Source organism: Seriola aureovittata, chromosome 9, assembly GCF_021018895.1.
Source record: "Seriola aureovittata isolate HTS-2021-v1 ecotype China chromosome 9, ASM2101889v1, whole genome shotgun sequence".
In the NCBI taxonomy this organism is placed as follows: Eukaryota; Metazoa; Chordata; class Actinopteri; order Carangiformes; family Carangidae; genus Seriola; species Seriola aureovittata.
In genome coordinates this window covers 28,629,351-28,648,240 of record NC_079372.1, presented here as the reverse complement: position 1 = coordinate 28,648,240, position 18,890 = coordinate 28,629,351, and the positions used below count along the sequence as shown (strand labels likewise).

General features: G+C 44.5%; 2 protein-coding genes across 6 annotated transcripts in view; both read left to right on the top strand.

Moving 5' to 3' along the window:
- Positions 1–223: 223 nt before the first annotated feature.
- Positions 224–13,595, top strand: slc26a6 (solute carrier family 26 member 6). Its single transcript, XM_056385045.1, has 19 exons — positions 224–351; positions 2,008–2,147; positions 2,272–2,382; positions 2,735–2,910; positions 3,595–3,759; positions 4,554–4,706; positions 4,818–4,900; positions 4,981–5,128; positions 5,210–5,323; positions 6,279–6,356; positions 6,762–6,857; positions 7,459–7,565; positions 7,692–7,761; positions 8,454–8,546; positions 10,146–10,256; positions 10,420–10,563; positions 10,986–11,040; positions 11,818–11,945; positions 13,107–13,595. The coding sequence occupies exons 1-19, from the start codon at positions 224–226 to the stop codon at positions 13,128–13,130; spliced, it is 2,124 nt and encodes a 707-aa protein (XP_056241020.1). The 3' UTR covers positions 13,131–13,595.
- A 3,171-nt stretch (positions 13,596–16,766) lies between these two features.
- The window catches only part of mgll (monoglyceride lipase), a 33,511-nt gene continuing 31,387 nt past the window's right edge, over positions 16,767–18,890 (top strand). Inside the window, exons 1-4 of one of the 5 annotated variants that reach the window (XM_056385628.1) lie at positions 16,775–16,813; positions 16,866–16,913; positions 16,997–17,041; positions 18,687–18,822. In XM_056385628.1, coding sequence (XP_056241603.1) covers positions 18,695–18,822 — 128 coding nt within the window. In that variant the 5' untranslated portion in view covers positions 16,775–16,813; positions 16,866–16,913; positions 16,997–17,041; positions 18,687–18,694. The other 4 variants (XM_056385627.1, XM_056385625.1, XM_056385626.1 and 1 more) reach the window with 4 other exon arrangements.

Genomic DNA, 18,890 nt, shown 5'->3' with positions numbered 1-18,890 from the left:
AGTTTCAAGAGTTTCAGACTTTAAGAGATGAACCACAAAGGATCTAAAATCAACATGAAACATTAAGAATTCATTTGTTTAGTTTAGTTTTACATATTTTAAGTCTTTCCTAACAAACACAACCAGTGTTTAAAATGTAACAGCTGCATTTTTACAGGAACCAGTTTTCTGCCAAAACAAACGAACCTTTTTTCTCCTGTTTACGATGCAGCTAGCGTTCGCCATGGCAGAGAGGAGACGGACCGGCTACAGTGTCAACAGGAAGATCCTGGATGAAGGAGCTGTGGATGAGATGGCACAAAAGTCTGAGTCAAAAACATCTGTTTGTGAGAAAGTCAAGCAGTCGCTGAGGTAGAGTTCCCTCCAGCTGATCTGATCTCTCTCTTACACACTCCACATTTTCTGTCTTTATTCTTTTTATATCAAAGCACAACGATTACACCCAATCCTGTTCACTCACTGTTCATCATTCAACATCCTCACAATACGTTTTCCTCCATACAAGTATTTCTGTCAACACACATGCTTACACATACTGTATGAACACTTGTCCATGAAGTAGATAAAGTATTTTCATAATGTCATAAAATGTGTTAGATATGACGAGAGATAAACCCGAGCCGCACAAACAGGACAAAGACCAAAGGCAGAGGCCTACGTCACGTTTCTCCACATGTTAACAACACACTTTAGTCAGCTGTTTAATGATTGCATCGCTTTGGCCCAGAGAGGCACTGAAGTGTGGTGACAGATGCATCATCTGCTCAAGTAATGTCTTCAATAGTTTGTTGAGCTTGAGCAAAAATAATCCTCACACACACACAGGATTCCTGTTGCTTAAGTTTATCCTGCTGGTTTGGATCAGACAACCTCTAAATATTTTATTTAATGCCTTTGATTATTGGAAGAGAATTAAACAGCTGTAACTGATCTGCTAATACAGAAACCAAGGTATTTAAATTGTTTTAGATTTTCTGAATGATTTATTCTTTTATCTGTTACAATTACAGTATTTTACCTCCACATTATAGGTTTCTACCCCGTCACTGTGTCGCTGTCAGTTAATGGTAAATATGATGAAGATTATCATAGAAGTGATTTGGGATATTCTTCCTCTGTACGGCTCATCTGATGTTTACTGTCAGTTCAGAAGAAGAATCCTTCTCCTTCCTCAGACAGGAAGGAGGAGGAGGAGGAGGAGGAGGTGAAGGAGGAGGAGGAGGAGGTGAAGGAGGAGGAGGTGAAGGAGGAGGAGGTGAAGGTGAAGGAGGAGGAGGAGGAGGAGGAGGTGAAGGAGGAGGAGGAGGAGGTGAAGGAGGAGGAGGTGAAGGAGGAGGAGGTGAAGGTGAAGGAGGAGGAGGTGAAGGAGGAGGAGGAGGAGGAGGTGAAGGAGGAGGTGAAGGAGGAGGTGAAGGAGAAAGAGAAAGAGAAGGTGAAGGAGAAGGTGAAGGAGGAGGTGAAGGAGAAGAAGAAAGAGGAGGAGAAGGTTCTGCTGGGTTCTGGTGGTCCGTCTGTAAACTGCTTCCTCGGTGCTGGTTTTTGGGAGAGTGTGATTTCAGGCAGGAATAACCATCTGTATAAAAAGAGGAGAGTTGTATAGAACTCATCTTCTCCTCAGACACGACTCTGATCATTAACTGAATTACAGGGATCGAAACTAAAGCAGCTCACTTACTGATACTGCTTATTGATCCGGTGCTTTAACGGTGCTACAGCTCTTACTGATACTGCTTATTGATCCGGTGCTTTAACGGTGCTACAGCTCTTACTGATACTGCTTATTGATCCGGTTCTTTAACGGTGCTACAGCTCTTACTGATACTGCTTATTGATCCGGTGCTTTAACGGTGCTACAGCTCTTACTGATACTGCTTATTGATCCGGTTCTTTAACGGTACTCTTATTGATACTTTTTGAGGAAGAAAAAAAAACTTGACAACGGGCTATTAACAATTGTACTTTTATGTTTCTGTCTTTTCTCCCTCTCTCACTCTGACACACACTCAGGTGTTCTGGTCCCCGGTTGAAGAACTGCCTGCTGGGTAGTTTTCCTGTGGCATCATGGCTGCCTCGTTACTCCATCAGAGACAACGCCCTGGGCGACCTGATCTCTGGGATCAGTGTGGGGATCATGCAGCTGCCGCAGGGTGAGGGTGGAGACACGGGGAGGTTGTTGTTTTAGTCATTACATTATCCCATCAGGTCATATCTTCTATATTATCGCTCTCTCCTGTGTCATAACAAGTCGTATGTCCTGTGTTATCCCTGCAGGTATGGCCTACGCCTTGCTGGCATCTGTTCCTCCGGTCTTTGGACTCTTCTCGTCCTTCTACCCCGTCCTCATCTACTTCCTCTTCGGCACATCCAAGCACATCTCCATCGGTTTGTACTTAAAGACATGATGCATCTGCACACTGGTGGAATGAATCCACCATCAGGCATCAGAGGAGAGGAAGTGACAGAGCAGGTTCAACAACAAACTCAAACGTGGCCTCTGTAATCTACAAGGCTTTAAGCATGTTGTAGAGGAACAGTTTAGGAAGCTCCAGCTCCTTTCATGGCGACTATAGAGGGGGAGTCAGTCCGTTGACCTGCCTGTTCATCGTCCATGATCTTTGATATTCATCAGTAAATAAGATATAACTATTAAGAGTTTAATAAGTAAACTCTTCATAATTCTGTTGTTATATGATCCGCTAAGATGCGTGTCTCCGTCTCTGTCTCCCTTCTCCAGGGACATATGCAGTGATGAGTGTGATGATAGGAGGGGTGACAGATCGATTAGCCCCTGACTCAAACTTCATGATATGGGACAATGAGACCAACTCCAGTATCGTTGACACCATCTCCCGGGATGCAGAGAGGGTCCGAGTGGCTGCAGCCGTCACCTTCTTATCTGGATTATTTCAGGTAAATATTACAGGTGACTGGATGCTGGAAGCTAGCGTAGCTCTCTGAAGCCTCCGGGTTCACGTCAGCAAACACCTTTAGCATTTATAGGATCAGTTTCAAGAAGTTATTGATCTCTTTAAAAGCCTGTATGTACTCAGGCTACAGGGTCGAAGTGTGTGCAGTTATTGATGATGGCTGACGTGGTTGTGCTGTGATTGAAGAGATGGACAGGTGTATGTGGGTACAGCAGTCTTTCCTCATGGAGCTGTAATGCTACAATGCTACTTGAATAAATGTTGTTTTTATTTTTTTGGGCTTTTTTTTGTGCCTTTATTGACAGTGCAGTAGATAACAGGAGAGAGAGACAGGAGAGAGAGACAGGAGAGAGAGACAGGAGAGAGAGACAGGAGATGGGGAGTGACATGCAGGTAAGGGCTTGTCTGATGCAGGACTCGAGCCGGGGCCGACTGCAGCGAGGACCCCAGCCTCTACACACTGAGCTATAGGATGATAAATGTTCCTTTTATATTTGTCATGATATGGATCAATACGATCTATGAAAAGTCAGAGGCATTGAACCTGCAGTGACTCACCGCTGATGCTGAGTGTCAGATATGAACTGGTTTCTGTTCTCCGGTTTGTATCGATGAGTTCACGGCTGCTGTGATCCTCCATTTGTTTCTCGATCTGTGTTCTGTGTAGATTCTACTCGGTCTGGTCCAGTTTGGTTTCGTGGTGACCTACCTGTCGGAGCCTCTGGTCCGAGGTTACACCACAGGAGCCGCCATCCACGTCATCGTGTCCCAGCTCAAATACACGTTCGGCATCAGCCCTGTGAGACACAGCGGGCCTCTGTCACTGATATATGTAAGAACACGTATGACCACCGTCATTCACACGCTGCTGCTTCAACTGCTGATTTTACACAGTGAGAAGAAGAAGATTCAACATGCTGCACGTCTTCACAGCGCCACACACCCACTCACGTGTCACACACCGGCTGCTGAACTGATCACAAACCGACTTCAGAGTTTTTCTATCAATAGTCCAAAGGTCAAATAGCAGCACCAATAGATGCAAACGTACAAACCCAAGATGAGCCGGTTCACAGCGGCGTCCTGATTCAAACTTTCAATACCGAGAACAGGTACGAACACGTATGTGTCACGGCTCCTGCAGCATGACTGGAGATACGTGGTATTCACTGGGTCAAGGATGAGTGCTTCAGCCCTGACCCTGGTCCTGACCCTGGTGCTGCTGATCAGGTCTTTACATGTGAGAGAAACATAATCATCTTATGCTGGAAAATATCCTGTAATATATCGAACACTTCCTCCCTCATCAGTCTCTGTTCATCCTCTTACACACAATATGGAAGCTCCACAACACAAGTGACGAATCACCTCGTTCTTATGATGCTATGATGAGCAGCCGCTCCCTCTATATCTCTCTACGTACATCTTTTTATTTTTATTCATTTTTACAACCTTTCCTCTCCTGTCTCGTCCATACCAGTATTTAACCAGCAGTCCTCTCTCTCTCTCTCTCTCTCTCTCTCCCTTGCTCTCGCTCTCTCTCTGTCTCTCTCTCTCTCTCTCTCTCTCTCTCTCTCTCTCTCTCTCGCTCTCGCTCTCTCTCTCTCTCTCTCTCTCTCTCTCCAGACTGTGCTGGAGGTGTTTTATCTCCTTCCACAGACTAACATTGGGACTCTCGTGGTCAGTATTGTCGCCATCGTCGGCCTCATCCTCACCAAGGAGCTCAATGCATACCTGAGTAAGAAACTACCTGTTCCTATACCTGTGGAGCTGCTGGCTGTGAGTACACTGGAACACAGCACTCATAACTTCCTTTATGAAAGATAAACACACCCACTCACATATGTCTGTGTATTATATATAATAATCTGTTGCTCTGTGCTTCTGCAGGTGGTTGTTGCCACACTGGTGTCGTGGCAGGTGAACCTGCAGGACAGATATGGAGTGGATGTGGTGGGCTTTATTCCGTCAGGGTGAGAAACAACACGGTGAACAGACACATATGAAACATGAAGTATTTGAAATGGGAAATGTATTCTGCTCTTCTGTCCAGTCTCCAGCCACCCGTTCTCCCAGCAGCCTCTCTGTTTGGTCAGGTGATAGGAGACGCCTTCGCTCTGGCTGTGGTTGGCTACGGCATCGCCATCTCACTGGGACGAATCTTCGCCCTGAAATACGGATACAAGGTGGACAGCAACCAGGTAGGGCGCTGAGGGCTGGACGCGAGCACGACCTGATGTTTTCAGATCCGCCTGCTGAGTGTGCGTCGTGTGTTTTCACAGGAACTCATCGCTCTGGGTCTCAGTAACTCCATTGGAGGGATTTTCCAGTGTTTCGCCATCAGCTGCTCCATGTCTCGCACCATGGTTCAGGAGAGCACAGGAGGGAAGACTCAGGTTGGTAGCAGGTTGTTATTCTGCTGAAGTGCCTTTGAGCAACATGTTGGAGGTGTGTGTGTGTGTGTGTGTGTGTGGTACTGTAACACTAACATCTGAAGATGAATTTTAATCTTCTTTGAGTGCTGACAGCAGGTTCTGTTACTCTCACACACTGATCTCTACTGACGAAGTGCCCTTCACTTCCATTGTGTTGGTCTCCAACCCTGAACAAACCAGAACTACCTGTGTGTAGATACACCAGAAAGTCTTTGTTATTTGGGTGAATGAACCCTTTAAATCAGGATTACCTCTGTGACTAAAGATAACTATACATTAGTTTGAGTCTTCTGAAGTGTGATTTAGTGCAGTAACATTCTGTAGTCTGATTAATATGATGTTATCTGTTGTTCTCCACACGACTGAGAAACACTTGAACACCATTTAGAAAACTGCTGATTGTTTTTCATGCTCGGATATTTGATGAGATCATCTTTGACATCATGTTTTCATCCCGACACTTGACTCCGCCTGTAGCTTCAAACCTGCTGCGTCCTAAAGGTCAAACTGAGGGAATGTAATTAACGTGACTCTGATAAGTGGCGTCATTAAAAAAACACTCAGGGGATCGACTTTCACTCAGAGTCGGACTCCGCCCACAAACACTGATCCAACACATTCAGTCCGACTGCAGCATTCATCAGCTCAGAACCATGGGGGGGGGGAGACATCATTCATCCTCTGTAGTTTTTCTTTACCTCTCTCTCTCTCTCTCTCCCTCTCTCTCTCTCTCTCTCCCCCCCTCTCTCTCTCTCGCCCCCCCCTCTCTATCTCTCTCTCTCCCTCTCTCTCTCCTCTCTCTCCCTCTCTCTCATTCTCTCCCCCTCTCTCTATCTGTCTCTCTCTCTCTCTCTCTCTCCCTCTCTCTCATTCTCTCCCCCTCTCTCTCCCTCTCTCTCTCCCTCTCTCTCTGCAGGTTGCTGGAGCTCTATCAGCTGTAGTTATCCTCGTCATCGTGCTCTGGATCGGGGCTCTCTTTGAAGAGCTGCCCAAGGTACTGTGTGTGTGTGTGTGTGTGTGTGTGTGTGTGTGTGTGTGTGTGCTCTCACACCTGTGCACTAGCATAAGCACGCACATGTGTCCGAATGTGTCCTGAGTGAATGTGACTGTGAGATTAAAGTTCATTTTAACATTCAGCTGAAGTGAAAAGGAGACGACAGTGTTGTTTGTGTTTGTGTTGTTTGTTTGTTTGTGTGTTTGTTTGTGTGTTTGCGTGTTTGTGTGTTTGTGTTTGTGTCTTCAGACTCAGATATTTGCTGCTTTTAAAAACAAGTGAATGAATGTAAAGTGACCGAGCGGAGCAGCGTTCTTCAGAGCTTCCAAAAACCACATGACAAACAAACGTAGCGTCACGTTTCAGGAATCAAACCTGTGACCTGCTTTATCTCTGACTGTGTAGGCAGTGCTGGCCGCCATCATCTTTGTCAACCTCCACGGCATGATGAAGCAGTTCTTGGACATCCCCGCCCTGTGGAGGAGCAACAGAATAGACATGGTGAGTGGCAAAGGGTTAACGTCTGTCCACCAACATCATCAGGTATAAACAGGCTTTTAAACATGGCCGACTCCTTTTCTGCAGCTTCGCTCTCAGAGGAAGCTGTTTCTGTTCTGACTGCACCTGGACAGGTGACAGGTGTGTGTACAGTGTCTCTGAAAGACATCCCAGCAGGAAATGTTTTTGTGTTCACATCACTGCTGATCAGCTGATAAATACCTGAGACTACTGCAGAGTCATGTGACCCAGATGTGAACGCTGATTGTTCCCTTTTCCGTTGAAGACAAAAGCCTGATGTTATCTGGGAGGTTTCCTGTTCTTTCATGTCGTTGTTGTTGTTGTTGTTGTGTGAGCGCAGCATGAGATCATGTGGCTGATACATTTACTGTCATGGCGTCAGGTCGGCGTCACAGTGTGAGAACAAACCGCTGCTCCTTCATTCCTCCTGCTGTCAGGCTTCTCCACGCCGATATATATATAAATTACTTTATCTTTATTTGATTATATTATTAATATAAAGTTTGATTGTGGCTCCACAGAATGAAACGTGAAAGTCTCAGTGTTGTTTTACGACATCACACTTCACTCTGTTTCTCTTCAGGTAATCTGGGTGGCCACCTTCATCCTCACCCTGCTGTTGAACCCTGACCTGGGCCTCGCCGCAGCCATCGCGTTCTCCATGCTCACCGTCATCTTCAGGACACAGCTGTAGGAATACGTTACCACGGGCGAGCTGTCAATCAGCACACCCCTCCACTTTCAGACCGCACCTCAACACAAGTCTCAGAAATCACAGGAAAACAAATGACAGGTGTTTGTTGTGTGTGTTTCCAGACCTAAATACTCGCTGTTAGGACAGGTCCCAGACACTGACATCTACAGGCCACTGGAGGACTACAATCAGGTACAGCACTGTATTTAAATCACCTCGAAGCAGGAGCAAGGACACGATGAACACACTCCAGAGTATATTTATATTTACGTGATAAATTAAAAGGGAATTACATCAGTAACTGTTTAAAGTTACAAAGCACAGCTCACCCTCTTTTGTCCCTGACATTAAGGCCAAGAGTCAAACATAGACATGTTGATGGGATGATGTTCCACTCGTCCTCACTTCTCAAATACACAGTGATGTGATCAGAAAAAGCTGCAGCTCTTCCATCTGTAGAGTCTGAATCCTGCTGAAGTTTTAATCTCTGTCACTGATGCTGTAGTTTCCTACAGAAGAAACATCTGCAGCTGTGACTTTCACATGTTTTAACAAACAAGTCGTCCAAGTGAAATCAGCTGATTATTGACAGTCAGTCTTCCCTGTATGTATTGATCAGCAGAGATGGGGAGTGTCTTTGTGTTAAATATCCCACCTGTCGATGAGAAACCTGCCAAACATTATTGCACTTAAAGGAATCACTGAACAATTAGTAAATCAATACAGAGTTAATTCCTCCCCAGTGCAATTATTAACCTTCAACACGGCATCATGTTTGCTCCAGTGCTACTTTCCTCTCAGCTGATCGGACCTGCTGTGTTGTCATGAACACCTGTTGCTATGGGAACAGATGTTTTATTGATTAACCGACTGATTGATTTTAGGTGAAGAAGCTTCCAGGGATTTTGATCTTCCGTTCCTCTGCCACCCTCTACTTCGCCAACGCTGAGATGTACCAAGACGCTCTGGGTGAGAAGGTGAGGAGACACACACACACACACACACACACACACACACACACACACACACACACACACACACACACACACACACACACACACACACACACAATGAAAAGACCAACATTCCTCTTGTCACAGTTTCCTCTCTGACAAACATTATTTCTGACACTAATAACTGACCCGACTTTTCAACCATTCACTCGTTACCATTGTGACAGATATTGTTCAGATGTCATCCCACCATTTTCTCCTCCTCTCTTCCGTTCAACCTTTGTTTGAACACCCTCCTCCCTCCCTCCCTCCTTCCTTCCTCCCCCGTCTCCCTCCTCCTCCTCTGTCACGTCTCTTTGGGGTAAAAGGGAAGACAGATTGAGGGAAGACGGAGAAAAGATGACAAAAGATGGGAGAGAGGGGGAGAAGCAGAGGGAGATAAAGGAACACCTCATTCATTAAAATGTCAGCATGTCAAAGCCACAGGGTCGATCTTTTCTTTCTCATGTTTGATGCACGAAGCGCTCACAGAGCGGGCAGAGGCTGCAGGTTTATTTACCAAGTGAGAAACTGCCACGGGACAGAGCCTCCGTCCACACTGCTACGCTTTCATTTTAAAACGCACCTTTTTTCCTGCGTTTCCTCCCCCCATCCGCTCGACTCCAGAGTTTTCAAGCCCTGAAAACTGAGACTTTTGGAAACTCTGGGGTTGTGTTTTATTCTGAAAGCTCTGGGGTTGTGTTTTATTCTGAAAGCTCTGGGGTTGTGTTTTATTCTGAAAGCTCTGGGGTTGTGTTGTAATCTGGACAGAAACTGAAACCTTTGTAAATGATGAGGTCACAACCGCGGTCTCTCCTGATTGGCTCTCATCAGCCTGGACCACCAGTGGTGAAAACAACATGATAATGAATCACAGAGTGACTCAGCTGATGGGTTGTGCTTGTGGAGGGAGAGGCGAGATTGCATCAGCTGGTGATGTCATGCAGAACCAGAAGTTTTTCATCCACAGTTTTGTCACGAACGCTCGTATCATATTATCACATGGTCTTCATGAGTTAAGATGTGCCGATCTGTCAGGTTTGGCTCTGGAGAAGGAGGACGGCTTGAATGGCTGTAATCAGATCCTTTCTGTCACTTCGTCATGTGTGTGTGTAGGAAAACACACCTTGATATTTAATTTCAAACATTTCATGTTGACTTTACAGCAGAACCCTCAAACCAAAGCACCAAGCCTCCTGAACACGTATGACATCACTTCCTCAGGCTGTTACCTGCCTCACCTGCTCTGTTGGTTCATGTTTATTTTGTGATGGGGAAGTTGGGATGGTGTGACTGAACTGGTTGAACTGGATAATCGTGAGGGTGCTGAGCGTCATCTCACTATGCTGACCTATAATAACTCCTAACAGACAGGTGTTAACAGTCAGAGCTGTAAACTGGAACAACTGTCACTCATTCACATCTTCACGTCATTCACAAGAATAGATTTATTACATTTTAATGTTGCTCAGTTTTCTAACATTTGGTTGAAAATATACGTCAACACGGGAAAGTTAAGAGATAAAATATTAAGGTTTGACTCTGTGTGGAAAATGAATGTGAAACAGTCTGATGTGTTTACAGTGTGGTGTTGACATCACCAAGATCCTGTCAGCAAAGAAGAAGCTCGAGGCCAAAAGAAAGAGGCATGAGAAGAAAAACGCCAAGAAAGCCAAGAAGAACGCAGGAGATACGGTGAGTTAGACCAGATGCATGATGGGTAATGGATGCAAAAGGATGTTTTTATTTCTTTTACATGAGAAGGTTGTTCCTCTCTGTGAACCTGCTGAGCTCCGAGCATCTTGATTCACTGTCTGAAGCGCTCATGTGAGGTGTCATGTCTCCTCCTGTCCAAAAGGAGGAGCCAGAGAGGGCGGAGCAGGAGGACATTGCCGTCATTGAGATGGATGCTGAGTCTAACCCCTCCCTCCCAAAAGCCATCATCCTCGACCTCAGCCCCGTCAACTTCCTGGACACTGTGGGAGTCAAGACGCTACGAAACGTACGAACATCCCCCTTAATTTAATAATTGAATCATCAGGCATACCGTTAATTAAGTTAAAGTTAATCAAAGTTTTATAGCTTTAGGGTCACAGTCTTAAGAATATATATATATATATATGTGTGAATAAGTTACAATAAGGAACTTCAGATCCTTAATCTAAAACACCTTTTAAAGAAATGTGTGGAACAAAGAGGCAGTTGAAAGCTGATAATGAAATTCATCCCAACGTTAGAAAGTGAACCGACTCTGAAGCCGAACACAAGATTCATTAAATCTTTATTGTATAAACCATCCATTCATCCCTCTGTCCCTCCCCTCATCATTTAGCTCCTCAGGCTTTCACTTACTTTCAATTGAATTGTCAGACTAACTAAATGATCCGGTCTGACCTTTGCTCTGCGCTTGTGTGTCTGTTTCAGATCCGGAGGGACTACGGGGAGACCGGTGTCGAGGTGCTGCTCGCTGGCTGTCAGCGTGAGTCCGTCCACGTCACTAGAATAAATGAACAGATTGAATAGAAAAAGCAGCTGTGTGGACTGGAAGGTCAGACTGTCTGACTCAGTAATAATCAGAAACACAGGACCGACCTCTGCTCTCAGCACCGATGTTTCTATCTGCAGGAGACCAACATCAACCTAGACGTCACTTTACTGTCAGTACGACTCTACGCTGGTCTCATGTGTATGAGCTGAGTGTCTCAGAGTTTAAAGCTCAATCATTAAAGACCTTTCGTTCAGGTTGAACTTCTTCCTCTGTAAAGTTTAATGATCTGACGTCCTGTTTTTACTATTACTTATTTTAATAAAGCATCTGTGTTTATTTTTATATAACAGGCCACAACTTGAGGTCTGACTCGGTGGGTCGGGAAAAAATGTTTCTCCTCAGGGAAAGAATCTTACGACCACGATTAGCAGCCCTCATGAACCCGCACTGGATCGCCTTTAATGGCCTGTAATGAGGAAGATTGTTTATCATGAGTGTTTGGGCTCGTAAAGGAACCGCATAGAATATTTATATAGCCAGGAATTATAACGAGGTTCAGTCAACACAGCAACGACCCCTCCCTTCCCCTTTCCTTTCCCATTTACTTCTGGTTCATTTTATTTCTCCTGTAAATGTGAAGCTTCATCCTCCTCCATGTCTCTGTTTCTTCTCTTCATACCGTCTCTTGTCCTCACGCTCATTGTCTCCATCTTCCCACGATGCTTCATGCTCAGCTCTGCCTGGTTCTCTCTCTCTCTCCGTCTGTAGCTGGGGTGGTGGACAACCTGCAGACTGGAGGCTTCTTCACCGACAAAGTCACCAAGTCCTGTCTCTTCTACACCATCCATGATGCTGTTCTGCACTGTCAGTCTGCAACAACACAGAGCCAAGACAAGGTGACACACACACACACACACACACACACACACACACCACACACACACACAGCTCAGCCTGAGAGAGAGTGGGTTTTAATATTGTTTAAGGGTGGAATGCTTGAACTCTAAGTAGACGGGGGAAGGCGAAGTCAGATTTTAGGCGTTTCCTGTTTCTTTAGCTGTTTCCTGTTCACCAGCGTAAACTCACTTCATGTTTACTGTTCGTTCACCAGCCTGTTGATGAAAAGATTCAGTGGATTCAGACTGTGTAATACTGTGAATTGGTTTAATAAAGTAATTTGAAAAGTGCACATCATGTTTCTAATTAGAGGCTGTGACAATGACGGAGTTCAGTGTGTGTTTCATGCTCATCTGGACTGAAGCGAACACAGCTAAACATAAAGACCTGAGCAGCATCAGAGATGGAGCTCATCCCGACACACACCATCTGTGTGTGTGTGTGTGTGAGTGTGTGTGTGTGTGTGTGTGTGTGTGTGTGTATGTGTGTGTGTGTGTGTGTGTGTGTTTGTGTGTGTGTGTGTGTGTGTGTGTGTGTGTGTGTGTGTGTGTGTGTTAATTCATACACCTATATTTGTGTGTCTGATCTGTTTTAGTGTTTAGTTGCTGCGTGACTGTGTTTCTGCTCCCACAGGAGAAATCTAACAGAGAACAAAGACGTGGCCCTGGTCCATCAGATACAGTTTATAGGAGCTTTTTTCATAGGAACACGCACACACACACACACACACACACACACACACACACACACACACACACACACACAGTATGTTTCACATTGGAAATGCTTGAACAGGACAGAGAACCTGATACACCCTGACATGATGAAACCCATCTGAGCTGCAGTGTTTCTATTTCATTTCAGTTTAAACCTTTAATTCAGTTGAACTTTATTGACACGAGTGAAAGACACAGAGTCGTAGAATCATTTCAGTGCAGCAGGATAATAAACTGTAGAGGACCATATGTTTTCTGAGATGCTTGCTGCTTCCTCATGAACCTCTACTGAGAAGGGAAAATCAAAATGTGGAACATAGTCTGATAATGATGGGCTGCTATTTTTCCCTCTGTCTCTGTCCCACCTGGTGTCCTTCTTCTTCTTCTTCTTCTTCTTCTCTGGTTATTATTTGTCCTGATCTCTCCTGTCCTTCTGTTTCACAGGGAATCACAGAGACATATTTCTGAGTCCTGAGAGGAAAGATGGAGGACAGACTCTCCGTGTGAGACTTTGTCCTCTGAGCTTCAGATAACTGGGACTCCTGTCTGACACACACACACACACACACACACACACACACACACAGAGAGAGAGACACACACACACACACACACACACACAGTAGCGCAAGTTACACAAGACAATTGAAAAAAGACAAAGTAACAGATGCAAATAAATGAATAAATGACAGGCTTCACTGCCCACAAACTGCAGTTCCTCTAACGGCCACTAGAGTCTGGCTCCAACAGTGAGTCAGTCCCCATAGACTCCCATGTTAAAATGTCCAACTTTACAGCAGAAATAAACATGTTTACAGCCTGGTACAGAGGCTACGTTCATCTTTATTTACAGTCTGTGGTGCAAAGTTATAAAGCAAACACAATCAGACAGTAACCACACACACACACACACACACACACACACACACACACACACACACACACACACACACACACACACACACAGACACAACTTGGTGTTGAAGCCTATTAATACATATTAATATTCTTCTTTTTGTCCATCAGTTTTTTTACATTTAATCACAAACACCAACTGCATATGTGTATTAATGTTTTATTTATGAAAATTTAAAATAAAAAATCTGGCAATAAACATGTACTTACATGAAAATAAAAATATTATTTTGCTCAGCCCCTTTTCTCATTTCCTGTCAGACAGACACTTTTGATGTGAAGCATTTTCCACAGAAGACGTTTAGATTTAATGTTGAAACGACAGGAACTTTCCAAAAGATCAAATATGGATCTCATCTCACTTGGACCGCTTGATTCTTCATCTACAGACGAGTCACATATGGAGATATTTTTAGTTCTGCCAGTGTGGAAGATGCTCATTAAAGTAATTAAAGCTCAGAAATGTAACAGGAAGTTTCCTCATTATATAACACTCATGTTTTAACCCTGAGTCATGGAAGAGGTAATTAAACCTGTCAGGTGTGTTTAACTAAATGAAGCTCAGTCGTCACCTTCGTTCCAGTTATCAACAGGACAACTGAGCTTGAAGAGGTTCAGTCTTCAGGTTTAGATTCATTAAACGCTGAGTTCACACAAAAACAATCAGACACATTTCTCCAGTTTAAGTTCCACATATGAAAATATGATTTCTCTTTGTCTCATTTCTAATGAAGCGTTTTGTGGCCACGTCTGTGAGCGTTCAGAGGTGGGAAGAGATTCATTTTCCACCACAACAATCCTCTGTTGACTAAAAACAGGTATTAATGAGTCACTGTTAGTCGGAACAGGAACTCTGAATCATATATACGCATAACAAAAGACTTTGCTTTTCCAGTAATGGCTCTCATTAAAGCTCAGTTTATGTACTTTGGTACAGAATGATCCTCCTGTCGTCCATTAATCCAAAAACTAGAGTCATATTTCTCTCAGAGACGAGAGACTACGCACATGAAGCTGGTTCTAACGCTCAGGATGAGCTCTGCTGATGATTTCCTGTTTTCATGTCACCTCGCTTGGAAGCTCAGCAGGTGATACAAAAAAAACAAATCTGTCCAAATCTAGTGTCTGTCTGGACCTCTGGTCAAATCCTGATTTTATAACCTTGATGTCATCTGACAAAATCAGCAAACACATAAAGACAAAGCCTGAGCTGTGATTTCAGCTGTATTTACTGAACAATGATCACTCAGAGAGACAGTTAGAAGAGACAGACTTTCTTATTTAGTGTCTCACACAGAGCACAGCCTCTGTCTGGATCTACAATAGTTTAGTCTGTATTTACTTCTACTCCTGCCTCTACTTTTATCAGAGGCAGGTCCTTGTGTCTCACTCCCTCTGTTTGATATGTAGAGTTGATAATAGTCGATAGTACGAAGCCTTGTTACAGATAACTTCTCTTTCTCCCTTCCTCTGCTGGGTGTGTCTTATGTTTATGTTAATAATAATGACACATGGAATCAAAGTAGTTTATCTGCTGCAATGGAGGCGTGGCTCAGTGTATTGGAAGTGCTCCTCCTCTTCCTTGCAGTTCACGAGCAGCTGGGAAACCACAGCGGATCGGTAGACTGAGGCTGACCAGTGGTGGAAACATCAGCAGTCAGTCAGGGACACTAGCGATTATAGGGCCAGTCAAAAAAGAGCCAGGTACTGAGTACAGTCCACAACTGTTAGAAAACCAGGAAATGTGAGAAGAGTAGAGGTGTTACCTTGCAGGGGAATATTTATCATTGATAGTCATTTCTTTCCAGCGTTGGTGGAGAATGAAACAGAACCTAAAGGAAGGTAAATATTGGATTTATGTGTAAATAGACAACTGTTCACAAGTTCACCACATTAAGTCAACTGTGCCTTGTGGAGCTCTCTCTTTATTTCTCTTTACATTCCTTGTTAATCACCACTGAATTCTGACAAACCTGCGGATGCATTTCCTTCATCATAAAACATTTGTAAATGTCCAAGTTCAGTTCTTTGTTTAAAGGGAGCTTCCTGTTAGTTTTCTCTGCTGCTGAACCTGGTTTCTTGTCAGCAGCAGGTGGAGCTGATTGTCTCCAGACAAGAGCTTCAGCCATCTTTGTCTTTATAAGACAAGATGTTATAACAAGTCCTCTGAGCAGCTACGTCCTCAGACTGGAGGCTACAGTGATCAGACGGGCCGGGGCTAGCTGTTAGCATGCTAACTTCAGTAGATGGGCCGAGGCTAGCCGTTAGCATGTTAACTACAGTAGATGGGCCGGGGCTAGCCGTTAGCATGCTAACTTCAGTAGATGGGCCGAGGCTAGCCGTTAGCATGCTAACTTCAGTAGATGGGCTGGGGCTAGCTGTTAGCATGCTAACTTCAGTAGATGGGCCGGGGGTAACTGTTAGCATGCTAACTTCAGTAGATGGGCCGAGGCTAGCTGTTAGCATGCTAACTTCAGTAGATGGGCCGGGGCTAGCCGTTAGCATGCTAACTTCAGTAGATGGGCCGGGGCTAGCTGTTAGCATGCTAACTTCAGGAGAAGGAAAGACGTGATAGAAACAAGATTTAACATTAGTGTTTACATGGAAAATATTCTTTTCTTTCTTATTTTCTTTTGTATTTTTTTTTTAACTTTTAAACTTAAACTTGTAAGAATCCAGTAAAAACCTACTTTATCAATAATAATTTTGTTTTCATATCATCATCAATCTTTTGGACTATTATTTATATTGGCCTATTATATTTTCAGACACAGACATTGTCCTTGCTTTAAGCTCGGTTTGTCTCCACCTCTGGAGACAGATGTTAGTAAATGTGAGTAAAGAAAAAAGTTTGATGCGGAACAATTCCTCTAACGCTAATTCCTGCTAATGCTAATGTTAGCTACACTTTCAAACAGCTGGTTTAATGTTAATGTGTTGTGTCTGTAGTTTGCTCTGCTGCCCCCAAGTGGCTAATTAATGCTGCTTTAACAACAGGAAGTTTATTTTTCTGTTACAATAAATGTGGCTCAACAGAGGGGCAGAGAGAGGAGCTGTGTTCCCGCCTCTGGGGGAAACTGTAATGTGTCTGTGAGAGAGAGAGAGAGAGAGAGAGAGAGAGGGAGAGAGAGAGGGAGGGATGTGTGAATACTCATTTAGTTTCTCTTCAAACGTCGCTCACTGCATTCTTCTGTTGGCGGGAGGCGACAGCAGAGCATCAGAGAGAGAGAGAGGAGAGAGGAGGGAGAGAGACATACAGAGAGAGAGAGAGAGAGAGAGAGAGAGGAGGGAGAGAGACATACAGAGAGAGAGAGAGAGAGAGAGAGAGAGGAGGGAGAGAGACATACAGAGAGAGAGAGAGAGGAGAGAGGAGGGAGAGAGACATACAGAGAGAGAGAGAGAGAGAGAGAGAGGAGGGACAGTCCGGGAAGAAGCTGAAACTTCGCTGCAGAGCTCGTGAGCAGGTCGGTCTCTTCTCTGAATCTTTATATTTTTCAGTTTGTGACGTCAGCCTGTTTCTTCTTCCTGTTCCGTCACTTTAACTTGTAGTTTGTCATGATGCTCGTGCAGCTTCATTCAGCTTCCCCATGTGAAACCTGCAGAGCTGATGAACGTGTGTGTGTGCGCGTGTGTGGGTGTGCGTGCGCGCGTGTGTGTGTGTGACGGTTAAAGGACTGAGGTTCCTTGAATATTCACACACAAGTTACAAGATCTATTGTTTCCACATGTGATGATGATGATGATGGTGATGATGATGATGACGGTTCACTGACAGTTATTCATGTTGTTGTGATCAGCTGAAATATTCCCGCTCACAGGGGAGCAGCTCTAATGTGGAAGAATCAGTATCGTGATGATGTTTGATCATTAACATGAATCCTAATTATGGAATCTCATAGTAAAACCATCAGGCGGTGCTTCGGTGTATTGATCAGTTAACTGACTGATCATCTGCGTCTATAATCAGTTCAATAATGAAGCAGGAGTGTCAGAGTCTCAGGTCACTAAAACCTGAAGCCGAAACCAGAGCAGGGACTATTTTTACCTGCGGCGGTGACACGCTGTCCTCTTCATTGTGATGCAGCACATGTCATTAACACTGTAGCTCCACAGAGCTGGAGCCTCTACCCACCAGGAAAGAGTCCATGTGTGTGTGTGTGTGTGTGTGTGTGTGTGTGTGTGTGCGGGGGGGCATCAGTTTTCTTTTTGTTTGTTTATGTGTTTGTTTGTTTGTTTGTTTGTGTGTTTGTGTGCAGCTTTACACGCTCTGACAGGAGAGAGACAAAGACTCTGACACAGGGATTTTTTATTTGCAGTGATGTGAATGAGCTGTGTTTATATGCTGCACTGGGCACATGCACGCGCATGAGAGCACTGAAATTCAACAATTAGATGATAAATAAAAAGAGCTCGTTCACATCAAGTCTTCCTCCTGTTATTGATTTTTATTACATTTTATCATCATCATTCTTTTATGATTCATGCTTCTTAATTACACCAGGCTGGTGACGTAACTGTAGCACAGTGGACGTTACATAGTGTATATATAGTATATATATGGTGTAGGCTATATATGCTGTATATATAGTATATATATATATGGTGTGTATATCATGGTGGAATGTAGAAAGCATGTGTTGTTACACGGTGAATTATCAGCTACTCAAACTTCAGAGGATCAAACCTGCTTTAATGAGCCTGTAGTTATGGTCATAACAATAAGTGTGAGAGTGAGAGAGAGAGAGAGAGAGAGAGAGAGAGAGCATGTGGAGAGCGTGGGGGTTGAGAGAGAGAGAGAGAGAGAGAGAGAGAGAGAGAGAGAGAGAGAGGTTGAAAGCATATGGTCTCGTGACGTAACTCTCTGACAACAGTGTGTGTGTGTGTATATGTGTATGTGTGTATATGTGTGTGTGCGCGCAGCTCAGGATTAGATCCGGCAGATCACCTCGTGCCTAAAACACTCATCAAAATAAATAAATAAACAACAACAACAACAGGACGGCAGGATGAACGCGGTGACCGCCGCCTCCTGTCTGCTCGTCGCGGGCTTCAGCTGCTTCCTGTACGGCAGCGATGTGTTCTTACCGCTGCTCCGCTCCTCTGTCACAGACTCCTCCATGCCGGAGCCCGGAGCTGCTCCGCGGCGCAGCCCGCAGGGAGTTCCCTACACCGACCTGCAGCACATCGTCAACGCCGACGGACTGCACCTGTTCTGCCGCTACTGGGAGCCCGCCGGCCCGCCAAGGTCAGTGGAGAACTGTGTGTGTGTGTGTGTGTGTGTGCGCGCAAAGACAGTTGGGTTATTTTAGGTTC

Excerpts from the sequence above, each read along its gene's own strand:
- slc26a6 (XM_056385045.1), top strand. The coding sequence starts at position 224 with ATGGCAGAGAGGAGACGGACCGGCTACAGTGTCAACAGGAAGATCCTG. Across the intron at positions 3,760-4,553 it reads GGCCTCTGTCACTGATATAT|ACTGTGCTGGAGGTGTTTTA; the intron begins GTAAGAACACGT and ends CTCTCTCTCCAG. Across the intron at positions 4,901-4,980 it reads GTGGGCTTTATTCCGTCAGG|TCTCCAGCCACCCGTTCTCC; the intron begins GTGAGAAACAAC and ends TCTTCTGTCCAG.